We start from the raw sequence: 13,137 nt of genomic DNA, 5'->3' as shown, positions 1-13,137 counted from the left end.
AAATCGTTATATAAAAAAAAATGAGCAATCAAATATTCAAAACTGAACAATTTTAAACTGAGTTGTTTCAAAAAGAAAACCTTGAATCTTTCAATTTTAGAGTGCTAAATTTAGACTTTCAATTGAAAAAGTGTTTACTTTACAAGAAATTTTTAATGTTTTTAACTTAAAATTTCTGAAAATGATATAATTTTGAAAATGTACAAATTGATTGTTTTATTATTATATTCCTATTGAATATTAAAACTTAAAATTTGTAACAAGAAAAATGGAAAAAGAGGAGTATAGAGGAATAACTGTGAAGCCTTCGATAAATAAATATAAATTTTTATTAATTTGTTTATACTTTTTTAATATTTTGTTAATAAAAAAAAAATTTGCAACATTTTAAGCCCTAGACGACCTTATGGACAGTTTTGGCTCTCTTTACGCGATTTCATGGGGTTTTAATTTATTTATTATTCACGTTACGATTTATGGTCTTCACACTCATTGCGAGTTTAGAATAATTAACTCACTACTTTCCTTATTTCTTTACTATATTAATAATACATCTAATGACATTTAACCAACTCTATTCTATCTTTTATTTCATTTTCCAACAATTTATTTATTTTATGCATTTATTTATTTGAATGAAATCGCATAAAGATCTTCCTCTCTCAAACGAAGCGATCTTATTTTATTTGATTAACTAAAGATAAAATTAATCAAAATCTGATTCAAGTACGAACTTCCGCGAAATTAAAAAAAAAACTCCAACGATCAAATTCAGGTAACAAATAAAAAAGAAAACAGTAAAAAAAACTAAAATTAAAAAAAAAGGAAAGAAAATAAAGCTGCGTTTCTTTTTCTTTCTTGTATCTTTTTCTTCTATTTTTTTTAACTGAGTCAACATCGACAGGTTGGTACATTTTTAAGCATTTTTTTTATGAATATGTTTTCCTTACGACTTTTGAGTAATATTAAAAAGTTTTGGAAGATTTCGAATATGCCGAAAAAGAATCTAGATAATTTAAAAGATTTTATTTTAATTTGATGTATTTTTACCAAATTGAAGAGAAATTTCTTGTCAGCTTAAAAGATATTTGGAACTTTTAGAAGTTTGGAAGAAATAAAAAAATATTTGATACATTTTCAGAAATCCTCTCAAGTTTTATAATATTTGTTATCCCTTTAAAACTTCTAAAATTCTTAAATATATTTTAAACTGAAACTTTTATCAAATAAAATTAGCGACTCTGAAAAATTCACGAAAAAGCAAATATTTGCGATAGAAAAATCCCGAAATAAGAAAACTGCTAACTATTTTAAATTTTCTAATTAAAAAATGCCCGAGAATTTCTAATATCAACTCAAATACTTTTATTTGAACACATTTTTTTATTATATCATTATTGATTATTTTATCTGTTTTTTAATTATTAAAATTCAGTAATATTTACATTGGATAATATTATTTATAAACTATCAGAAATTTTACTATTTAGAAATTTTACAATGTAAAGTATTTTATTTTTCAGAATTTTTCAGTTTTTGCATTTTAAGAAATATTTTGAATCAATTGTTATCATTTTTAATATTCTTTGAAAATTAATTTTTTTAAAAATATAAATCCATAAAAATGTTCCCAGGAAAATTTTAATACTGGTTTAAATTTTATGAGATTTTTTGCAAACTTCAAAATATCTTTTAAAATCATTCGAATTTTTCCTGATACTTTTTTAAAAGTCCTGCAAAAGTAAAAAAATTGCCTCAAAAATTCTCGAGATACTTCTTTGGCACTTTTGGAAATATTTTGCAATTTTTTAAAATTTGATCTTTAAATTCATTTTTAAAACAAAAAAAAATAAATTTATATTTTCCCAGGAATGTTAAAGAATTGTTTTATTCTCTTGAAACGTTTTAAAATTCTTAAAAATAGTTAGATAATTAGATAGTTCTTTCTATGAATTTAAGAATCAAAGTAATACTGCCGATGATGTAATTTCAAATAAAAAACATTTTTATTGCAAAATTTTAAATCTTTAAAAAAAATTAATTTAGCAAGTTTTTTTGTTTTGTTTGTCATTTTTTTAAATTAGTAAGAACCGGCGGTAAGAAAAAGTTCAATAACAAAACCTGTTTTTTAAATAATTAATTTTCGTATGTTTAAAACACTTGTAGATAAAAAAAAAAGATGTTTTTTCTTTCATAAGACCATTTTAATATTCTCAAAATAGCTATAAAAAATAAGCCATCAATTATCAAAGTTTAAATATTTTTCAAAAATTTGTGAGATGCGAACATAAATTAAATTTAGTTACAAAAAGCCTAGCTAAAATACTTTTTTTAAGCGGTGAACTTTTGCATTTACAATATTTTTTGTTTGAAATTACATCATCAGTAGTATTATTTTCACTCTTAATTTAACATTTATAAATGTCCAAATTCGATCGTTGGATTTTTCTTTTAATTTACAAGTATTTGGTAGTTTTTAATGTTGGCCTTTAAAGAGGAATTTAAAAGTTGATTCATTCTCAACTAAAAAAACTAATGTTTTAAACTCTATATACGGAGAGAATGTAGGTAAAACCGCCTCGCTAGTGGTGAGAGAGTCGCTGCACTTCTGTTTGTTGTGGCGTCCGCTCCAGATTCGGGACACTCGTTACCCCGAACTTACGAAAATCAACCGCTCCGAAATGTGAGTGCTGTATTTTCTTAAGCTGCGCAAGCGCGAAAATGTGCCGCAAGCACAGCATGTGCAGAACAGTTCAACCACACCGTTGATCAAACGTTTCGGCATGTTCGGGGTAATAATTCTCCTGAATCAGTGGGGCTGTTCTTCTAAACAGAAGTGGCGCTGTTCACTGTGTGATTGGTGAGACAGTTTTAGGTATTGGGCGAGCGGCTCTACCAAACTGCTCTCCGTGTAGTAGTTTGAAAGAGGAACGGCCGAGCCGAATGGACTGAAACAAAACAAGGGATAAAGAAAAACGCAAAAAATAAAAATAAAGAATAAAATGTAAAAGGGAAAGAAAAAATGGTAGAGTGCTAAGCCGAGCTACTCTGTGTCCGCTAGAACCGGTATAGGAGAAAGAGCGAGTGCGGTCTGAGGCTGACCTGCTGCGCTTGGTTTCTCAGCATCGGCTGCTCAGGCCCATCGAGTCCTCCGACTGCCGTCCGCCTGGGGATTGGCGAGGCCGTCCATCATCGGACGGGGGGACGAATTCTTCGTCCGGTTCGGCGACAAGGAACGCGAGGCCGTCGCTTCCTTCGACTTCCTCGACGACATCGCAGTCTCCTCCGTCGCGCCATCTTCCGAAGAATCTCCAGTCAGTCTTCTAGACTTCATTGACTCACCCACCACTGGCTTCAACCGCAACCTCATGAAGGTGTCTCCTCTGTGAAATCGGCTCAATGTCGTCCAATCCGTGTAATTCTTATTTATTACTTGTTTCATGTACAAACCACTAGTCAAGCGAGAAATTCACGCTTTGTCAATTAAGACTCATTTTCTAAAAAGTGTAAACGCTCCTCGATTTCTATTCTTGAGGTTCTGTCAATTGGTAATTTAAACCAAAAAAACCGGTGTGAAGGCACCAGTTCTTTGGTTGGAAACAGGTGAATCCACACTGAATAGTTTTTTGTTCACTGATTAGAAGATCTTTGAACCATTTCTATTTGCATATTGAACTTATCATTGTGACAATCTTTAAATATGAAAAATTAAAAGAGAAAGTTGTTTTTTGAACCGCTGCAATTGGTCCCTTCAGTCGAAAATATTCCGTGTGGAGGCACCCGTTCTTTGGTGAGAATAGAAAACAGGTGCATCCACACTGAATAATTCTTTTGTAACCTGCTGGAAGGCCCTTGAATTAAAATTTCTATTTGGAAATTTAAAAAATCCTTCTAACGATCTTTGAATACAATAAATTAAAAGAGAATTCATTTTTTGATCCAAAACTTTTTTGTAGAAACGAAGAATGTGTTTTGAATAAAACTCGAGAAGGAAAAATAGGCTCTTAATTTTTTGGATGAATCCAAGGATGGATCAGAAAATTAATTTTTTATTTTGTCGGAAGAATGGAATAAATTCATTCACAAATAAACACTCCTAGATTTCTATCTGTTCCATTCGAGAAATATTCCGTGTGAAGGCACCTGTTCTTCGGTTTTTTTTTTTAAGTGAAACCAGGTGCATCCACACTGAATATATTCTATTTAACCGATTGGAAGAAACTTGCGTTAAAATTTCAATATGAAAATTCAAAGCACCTTTGTAACAATTTTTGGAAACTAAAACTTAAAAGAGAAGTTATGTTTTAAACTAAAAGACAGCTTTTGTTAAGATGAGGAAATGGTTTTAAATCAAAATCAAGGAGGAAAAATAAATTATCCATGTTTTTGGTTTTATCGAAGGATCGACATAAAATCAAGTTTTTATTTGGCCGAAAAAGCGGAATAAATTCGATTTCTGTTGGAACCTTTAAAAAAATATTCCGTGTGGAGGCACCCGTTCCTTAATTGGAATCAGAAAATTCATTTGTTTAGAACCAAAAGAATAAAATGACAGATGATCCCATGTTTACAAAGTTTCGAGACAACTATTTTTATTACTTTTGCTTTTCATCGAACAATGAGATTTTTGTTTAAAGTGAAAACAGGTGCGTCCACACTGATTAGTTTTTTTACTACTTGGAAGCCTCTTGGGCCAAAATTTATTTTTGGAAATTCAAATATTCCGTATAACAATCTTTAAATTCTACAAATACAAATAGAATTTATTTTTTAGAACTAAAAGACATTATGTGTTAAAAAGAGGAATGTGCTTTAAATCGAAGATAAAAAGATTTGTTTTAAATTCAAAGATCGAACAGCAAAGTCAGTTCTTATTTTTTATCGGACAAATAGAAGTAATTCATGAAATATTAAACATTCTTTTATTTGTACTGGTACCTTCAAAAAAATATTCGGTGTGAAGGCACCTGTTCTTTGGTTGATATTAGAAAACCCTTTTTTCTGGAACAACAAATTTTAACTCGCAGATGTTTCAATGCAGCAAAAATTTGGAAACAACTATTTTCACTACGTTTTCTCATTATCCAACAAATGTGTTTTTTTTTTTGTTTAAAGTAAAAACAGGTGCCTCCACACTAAATTTTTTTTTCAACTATCAAAATTTTCGAATCAAATCCAGAGGGAAGCTTACAAGTAAAATGTGAGCATCAAATTGCCTTAACAGCAAAATCTAAAAGACGAAAAAAATCTTCTACATCAGTTTTATTACGAATTTTAATCTCCAATGCGAAAATAAAACTTTGTTCCAATAAAACTGAAGAAAAGGAAGCAATATGGATAATGTACTTAATAATTATAAAATTTTGTTGTGAGAATTTAACCTGCGCGACATAAAACCATCGAATTTCGTGGGAAGTAACTTGTATTTTAACTGAAAAGTAAACGAATTATTAGGATAGATTCTTCAAACCAAATTGTGATAATTTGCTGTATTTATAATGCTATGAAGAAACGAACCTGTAGTATAAAATACCCTCAATCAGTAAATTATATAATTAATTATTTATTTATATTGAAAAATAATTTTAAGCTTTTAAATTTGTCGCGCTTTTTAATACAAAATTTTCAAAATATTTACACAATCTTGTTTCAAATTACGTTTTGTTAATAGTATTTGAAGATATCCTCAAGAAATAATTTTCGAAAAACCTAATTCAAAATAATATAACATTAAATTAAATTTTAATAGTAAGAATAACTTTCACTTGGAAATTTTCATTAAATTGTGATTATATCTTTTCCAATCTTTAGTTGTAAATTATATGATTTTCTCCCAAGTTGCTTTACATTTTAAGACAACAGAGTACATCCTAAAAAAGATCTAAAATTTAACTTAGAATCTAGATTTCTAGAATAAAACCTCAATTTTGTACAAGCAAGATTTGTATTTTTCTCGCTGATTTGTACCATCTAGAGAGAGAGAAAAATATCATCTTCTTGAGGACACATTTAAAAAGCGGAAAAAAGCAATGTACAGGTATTTGCAAAAACTACTCGAATAATGTCCGCTTTTGCCGAGAAGATTGAACCTGTATACTTTACTTCCAAACGCTATGTAAGAATGCAATTGAAATTTACTCGATTGAAACATAGCGCACGTTAAGTAATATTTTATAGTTGATAGTAAATGTCCTAGCGAAGGGTTTAGCAATCTCAATAGAAGTGTGATGCAAGAAAAGAACTCTGATGTTTACTGATAAGTCAATACTGATTTGCAGCATTGCTGGAATATTGGTGCAATGTTGCATCAAAGTTTCGTGTTACTACTGGAGCAATATTTATAAGAACATTGTAGCAACTTTGTATCCATTATTTAGCAAATTTTCAGCGATATTGTAGCAACTTTGCAGCAATAATTTACAACTTTGCAGTGATACTGTAGCATCTTTGCATCAATTATTTAGCAAATTTGTAGGGATATTGTAGCAACTTTGCATTAATAATATAGCCACTTTGCAGCAATTTTGAGTCAACTTTGCAGCAATATTATAGCAATTATTGCAACAACTTTAAAGCAATATTGTCGCAACTTTGTGACAACTTTGCAATAATATTGTAGCAACTTTGTAGCAATACTTTAGCAACTTTGTATCAATTATTTAGCGACTTTGCAGCAACAATGTGGCAACTTTGCAGTAATACTATATCAACTTTGCAGTGTTATTGAAGCAACATTGTAGCCACCTTGTGACAACATTGCCGCGATACTGTAGCAACTTTGCAGAAATATTGTAACAACTTTGCAACAATATTGTAGTAAATTTGTAACAACTTTGTATCAATTATTTAGAAACTTTGCATCAATGATTTAGCAACTTTGCAGAAATATTGTTACAACTTTGCAGTAATGGTATAGCAACTTTGCAGTATTATTTTAACAACTTTGAAGCAACATTGTGAAAACTTCCCAATAATGCTATAGCAACTTTGCACTATTATTGTAAAAAATTTGAAGCAATGTTGTAGCAACTTTGTGACAACAGTGCAGCGATACTTTATCAATTTTGCAGAAATGTTGTAGCAAATTCGCAGCAAAATTGCAGCAACTTTGTAAGAAATTTGCAGCGATATTTCAGCAACTTTGCATCGATAATTGAGCAAATTTGCATTATTATCGTAGCAAATTTTGAGCAATATTGTAGCAGCTTTGTAGCAAATTTCTGGCGATACTGTAGCAACTTTGCGGCAATTAGTGAATTTGCAGAAATTGTGTAGCAACTTTGCAGTTACACTATATCAAATTTGCAGAAATTTTGTTGTTACAACTTTTCAGCGATACTGTAGCAACTTTGCAGCAATATTGTTGAAACATTGCAGTCTTGCATGCAATGTAATGTTGCAAAGTACGATCAATGTTGCGTGGCAATCCTGCATCAATACTGGAACAACATTGTTAAACCTTGCCACAATATTGTAATAATATTGCAACATTGTTGCAACCTTTCAGCAATTTTACAATGTTAACAACAGTACAACTTTGCAGCAATATTCTAACAGCATTAGAAACATGCAAAATTAATTCCGCATAGTTGCAAAGTTGCGTCAATATTGTGAGACAAGTCTATCTCGATGTTGTAAAAAAATTGCAACATTGTTGAAACATTGCAGTGGTCCTGTTTCAAAGTTTCATTAATATTGCATGATAATCCTGCAGCAATATTGTAACATTGCAATATTGTTGCAACCTTGCATCAATCTTGCAGTTGGGTACGGTCAAATTATTAGAGTAAATACTAGCTCTACACCTAAAACTTCCAGAGGTAGCACAACTGATAGAAATACCTATTTTACACTAAAGTTGTGTAGTCGGCGGAATATTGTCAATATTCAAAGTTGCTAGCGGTACGAAGACTGTATTTAATCGTTTTTTTAATAAGATAAAATTTTTTGAGAGACGATTGAATCCTGAACGATAATTTATAAGTTCGATGGTGGATTTTTAATTAATTTTTATCGAGGTAATCAATGGAAGATTTTATTTTTAATGTAATTCTTTATTTATTAATATATTAACACTTTTTTATCGCAACAATTTCAATCAGCTTATTTTAGTGTATATTTTTTATTTAAAATTCTACTTTTATTTTGGATTCGTTTCCATTGATTTCCTGGATTTAAAAATAAACTTTCCTTGTCAAGGCAAAAAGCAAATTTGTATTTATTTGTAAAATATATTTATGTTCACAGTCTCACAGAACAATTTACACTGTGAACGAGATTGTGAAAAAATTATGCAACGCATTCACTGAATAAAGAATTTGGTGTAAAGGGGTGAGGAACAAAAAACATTGTAAATAAAATGTATCATATCTTCTCTTTGACTTAATAAATAATGACAATATACGAAATCAATAAATATGGCTTCCTTTTGTGCAATTTATTCAACCTGGGGCCCTTTTTTTAAACAAACTAGATAAATAATTATGGTAAGTAGCTATTTTATTTATTTATTATGTGAGAATTTTCATTATAATTTTATATTTTTTAGGTTTATTTATTTGTTTTAGGCTATATAACTCTTAAAAACTTTCAAAATTTTATTTATAACATTCTAAAAATCTAAATTTTGTTACAATTTTTCGAAAAAATTTCAAATTCTAAACTAGTTTTTAATCTTTTCAAAACTTCGAAATATCTTTTGAAATAATTTGTTCCTGAAATTCTTTTAAAATCTGCATAAATTAAAAAAAAATCTCTTTAAAGTCTTCCAGGTTTTTTAAAGACATAGATTGAATTTTTCAAACAAAAAAAAAACAACTTATTTTCAATCAAAAATGACAAAATAGTTGAATATTCATTATATTTTTATATTTTTTAGGTTTATTTATTTGTTTTTCAGGCTATACAACTATAATTTTTTTTAAATTCTTGAGAAAATTCAAAAAGATTTTTAATTATTCCTGATTTTTTAAATCAAAATTTTTACAAATAAGGTAATCTCCAATCAAATAATGTAATTTTTAAAAGAAAAAAGATGAACTTTCAACTAAAATTATGAATTCTCAACGAAAAGACTAATGTTTGGAAAAATTGCAGAATCTTCCGCATTGGTTTTTGAAAATTTAGGATATTTTTTTATATATTTTTTAAAATCCTTACAAACTTTAAATTATATTTGAATTTTATTTTTATCTTCTAAATATTTTTAAGTGATTCAAATTTTTCCTAAAATATTTTTTAAAATTCTCTAAAATTAAACAAATTTTCTTCAAATCTACAAAATTCTTTTTTTTTATAATTTTTGAAAATTTTTGCAATCTTTTTAAATATTCTCTTAAAATAAGAATTGTTGGTAAAAAAAATGATTAAAAAATTTCCCAGAAATCTTAAGAAAATGTTTTGGTAATGTTTTACGATAGTTCTAAATATTATGTTGAAATTAATTTTTTAAAGCTGCATAACTCGCTTCGAAATTTACTTCATCTTCCCAAATTTACCATTTTTTTTATTTGTTAAAATCTTTTGACATTTCAAATTATTTCAAAATTTTGTTTGAAAACTTCTAAATCTTTTTAAATCATCCAAATTTTTTTTATTAAATTTTGTGGAAAATTCTTTATAATTAACAAAAGTGCCTTAAAATCTTCCCGATTCTATTTAGACCATTTTCGAAATCTTTTTAAGTACTCTCTTAAAATAAAAAACTTTGGTAATTAAAAAAGTCATTTTAAATGTTCCCAGGAATCTTAAAAAATTCTTTTTTTTTATAATTATATAAAGATTTCTTATATTTAATTTATTATATATAAAATATACATTTTGTTTTAGAATTATTTTTGAAATATTTAAAAATCTTCCAAATATTTTCGAAAATTATTGGTAATTTAAAAATCATTTTATATTTTCTCAGAAAGCTCAAGCAAAATTGGTTGCAATGTTTTAGAAGAATTTTAAATATTCCTTTTGTATAAATTTAAAAAAATAAAGAATCATTTTAAATATTCCCATCAATCATGAGAATTTTTTTAATTTATTTTAAACCCTTTCAAAATCTTTAAATGCTTTAGAATTTTATTTCGAATTCTTAAAAAATCTCAAGTTTCTGTTCAATTTTTTGAAATATTGTCATATCTAAACTTATTTTTAAAATTCTTTAAAAACTTGTCAATCTTTTTGAATGGCCCAAATTTTTTCTAAAATTAAAAAAAAAAATTTTAAGTTTTAAATTCTTTTTCTACAATTTTTGAAACCTTTTAAATAATCCCAGGAATCCAACAAAAAAATTTATCTTTTTGAAACCTATTAAAATCTTTGAAAACTTCCCAATTTTATTTCGAAATCTTAAAAAATCTACATTTTGTGATTTGAAATTTAAAATATCATTTAAAAAATTTCCAAGATATCGTAAGACACATTTTTTAGAATGTTTTTGAATATTTTATTATATTCTCTTAAAATTAATTTTGAAAAATAAACTTTTATAGAAATGTTATGTAAAATAATTTGTTTAAATCACTTTAAATGTTCCCATCAATCTTTTTTTACATTTTTGTAAACCTTTAAATTAAAAATTAAGTTTGAAATCTTTGAAAAATTTCTAGATCTTTTAAAATCTCTCTAAATATTCCCTTTAAATTACAAATTTTTGTAATTAGAAAAATCATTTTAAATTTTCCCAGGAACCTTAAAAACAAATTTTTAAAAATTATTTCATAACTTATTAGAATCTTTAAAACACCAACATTTTATTTGGGAATCTAAAAAAATCTACATTTAGTTTTAAATGTTTCAAAACCTTTTTAAATTTGAAATTATTTTGGAAAGATTTTGAAAACTTTTAAATGTTCTTTAAAATTATTATAATTTTTCCTGAGATGTCGAAAAATTCTCCAAACTTATTCGTTCTGAAATCTTCCATTCTTTTCAATCTTTTCCAATTTTAAATTATTTAAAAAATATTTCAAATATTACTAATTGTTTTAAATATTCCCATTTTTCCTCAAATTTTAAAAGAATTCTACGAATTAAAAAAAAAATGTCCTTATTTTTTCTAGATGCCTTTTAAATAATTTTTGAAATGTTTTGAAATTTTTAAAATTTTTCCAGAAATCTCAAAAAAATCACACTACTGAAATATTCTGCTTTAAATTCTTCTACATTCATTTACCAAGTTTTAAGCAATCGCTTAAAATTAATTTTTCAAAATAAAAATAATTAAAAATTTGTTTTGGAATTTAAAAAAATGATGCTCTTAAAATCTTTCAAAATTTTATTTATAACATTCTAAAAATCTAAATTTTGTTACAATTTTTCGAAAAAATTTCAAATTCTAAATTATTTTTTAATCTTTTCAAAACTTCGAACCATCTTTTGAAATAATTTTTTCCTAAAATTCTTTTAGGTTTAAATTTTTCAGATTCTGTGATTACAATTTTCTAAATTTTTTAAAATTTATTTAAAACGTCGGCTAATATGATAAATCTGGTTAAGGAAATCTTAAGAAATTTGTTTTATTAATTCGAAACCTATAAAATCTTTAAAAAATGTACATTTTGTTAAAAATTCTTGGAAATCTTATCTAATTTTAAATTATTTTTTAAATATTTTTAAACCTTCTAAAAAAATTGTTTAAACTATTCCAATTTTTCATAAAATGTTGAAAACATTCTCCAAAATTAATAAATTTGTCTTCAAATCTACCATTTTTTTTAATCACTTTAATTTTTAAAATATTTTTAAATTGATAAAAAAAAATCATTATCACTATTACGCAAATCCAACGAAATTTTTTTCATTATTTTGAATCTTTTCAAAAATTGGAAAAGTTTAAAAATCTTATTTTGTAATCTTAAACAGTCAACATTTTTTAGAATTTTTACAAATATTTTCTAATTAAAATCTTTAAAAACTTAAAATTTTTATTTTGAATTATTAAAGAAAAATACATTTTGTTTAAACTTTTTGAAATACTTTCTGATTTTTAATTATTTTGAAAACCTCTATTTTTTAAAATGATTCCAATTTTCCCTAAAACGTTGAAATTTCTCCAAAATTAAAAAAAAATTTCGTAAACTCTTCCATATATATTTTTTAAACTCACTTTAATTTTAAAAATAATTTAAAATTCATTTTTTTAAGTAATCATTTTCAAGATTCCCACCAATCACACGAAATTTTTTTCATTATTTCAAAACCTTTCAAAATCTTTAAAATGTTATTTTGAAATCTTAAAAAATATACATTTTGTTTAAATTGTTTGAAACGTCAATCTTAAGAAATTTTTTTTATTATTTCAAAACCTATTAAAATCTTTAAAATTTTATTTTGAAACATTAAAAAATGTACATTTTGTTTAAATATTTTCTAATTTTAAATTATTTTTTAAACATTTTCAAAACTGCTAAGTATTTTTAAAAATCATTTCAATTTTTCCTAAAATGTTGAAATTTCTCTTAAAATCTTCCATTTATATATTTTTTAATAATTTACATCCATCTTAAGAATTTTTTTTCATCCTTTTGAATTCTTTCAAAATCTTTAAAAGTATCGAAATCTTAAAAAATCTACATTTTATTAAAAATGTTTTGAAATCTCTTACATTTCAAATAATTAAAAAAAATTATTTTTTAAACTTCTAAATAAAAATTCAGTTTTTTTAAATTTTTCTAAATTGATTTTTAAAAAAAACTTAGAAATAACAAAAAAAAGTCTGTAACTTAACGCAATACTGGTTGTAGGCAATGATCCAGGTCGCTTCGGAAAAATAATTTTATTAATGCGTACAAAGGCTTTTTTTAAAATAAATTTAAACATTTCAAAAGTTTAAATTATTTTTAAAACTTCTGAGCATTTTTTTTTAGTTATTCCAATTTTTCCTAAAATATTGACAAAAATTCTAAAAAATTAAGAAATATATAAATATATTAAATAATTTTAATTTTTAAAATAATTTAAAATTAATTTTCAAAAAATCATTTTCAAAGCACCCCTGAATGTTAAGAAATTTTTTTCATTATTTTAAAACCTTTGAAAGTCTCTAAAAGCTTTAAAATTTTATTTCGAAATCTTTAAAAATCTAAATTTTATTTTAAATCTTTGAAAATCTCACATTTTAAATTATTTTCGAAAATACTTTTT

At 25.6% G+C, this 13,137-nt stretch overlaps 1 protein-coding gene across 3 annotated transcripts in view; it reads left to right on the top strand.

Moving 5' to 3' along the window:
* LOC117179165 overlaps window positions 1–8,416 on the top strand; it is a 717,982-nt gene extending 709,566 nt beyond the window's left edge. For 2 of the 3 annotated variants that reach the window (XM_033370882.1, XM_033370879.1), the window contains one exon: window positions 3,124–8,416. In XM_033370882.1, coding sequence (XP_033226773.1) covers window positions 3,124–3,389 — 266 coding nt within the window. In that variant the 3' untranslated portion in view covers window positions 3,390–8,416. Of the gene's footprint in view, window positions 1–3,061 lie in introns of all 3 variants that reach the window. The other variant, XM_033370881.1, reaches the window with a different exon arrangement.
* Window positions 8,417–13,137: the final 4,721 nt, after the last annotated feature.

The sequence above is a fragment of the Belonocnema kinseyi genome, chromosome 8 (assembly GCF_010883055.1).
Source record: "Belonocnema kinseyi isolate 2016_QV_RU_SX_M_011 chromosome 8, B_treatae_v1, whole genome shotgun sequence".
Lineage (NCBI taxonomy): Eukaryota > Metazoa > Arthropoda > Insecta > Hymenoptera > Cynipidae > Belonocnema > Belonocnema kinseyi.
Note: the sequence above shows the minus strand (reverse complement) of the source record. Positions and strands in the feature narration are given on the sequence as shown.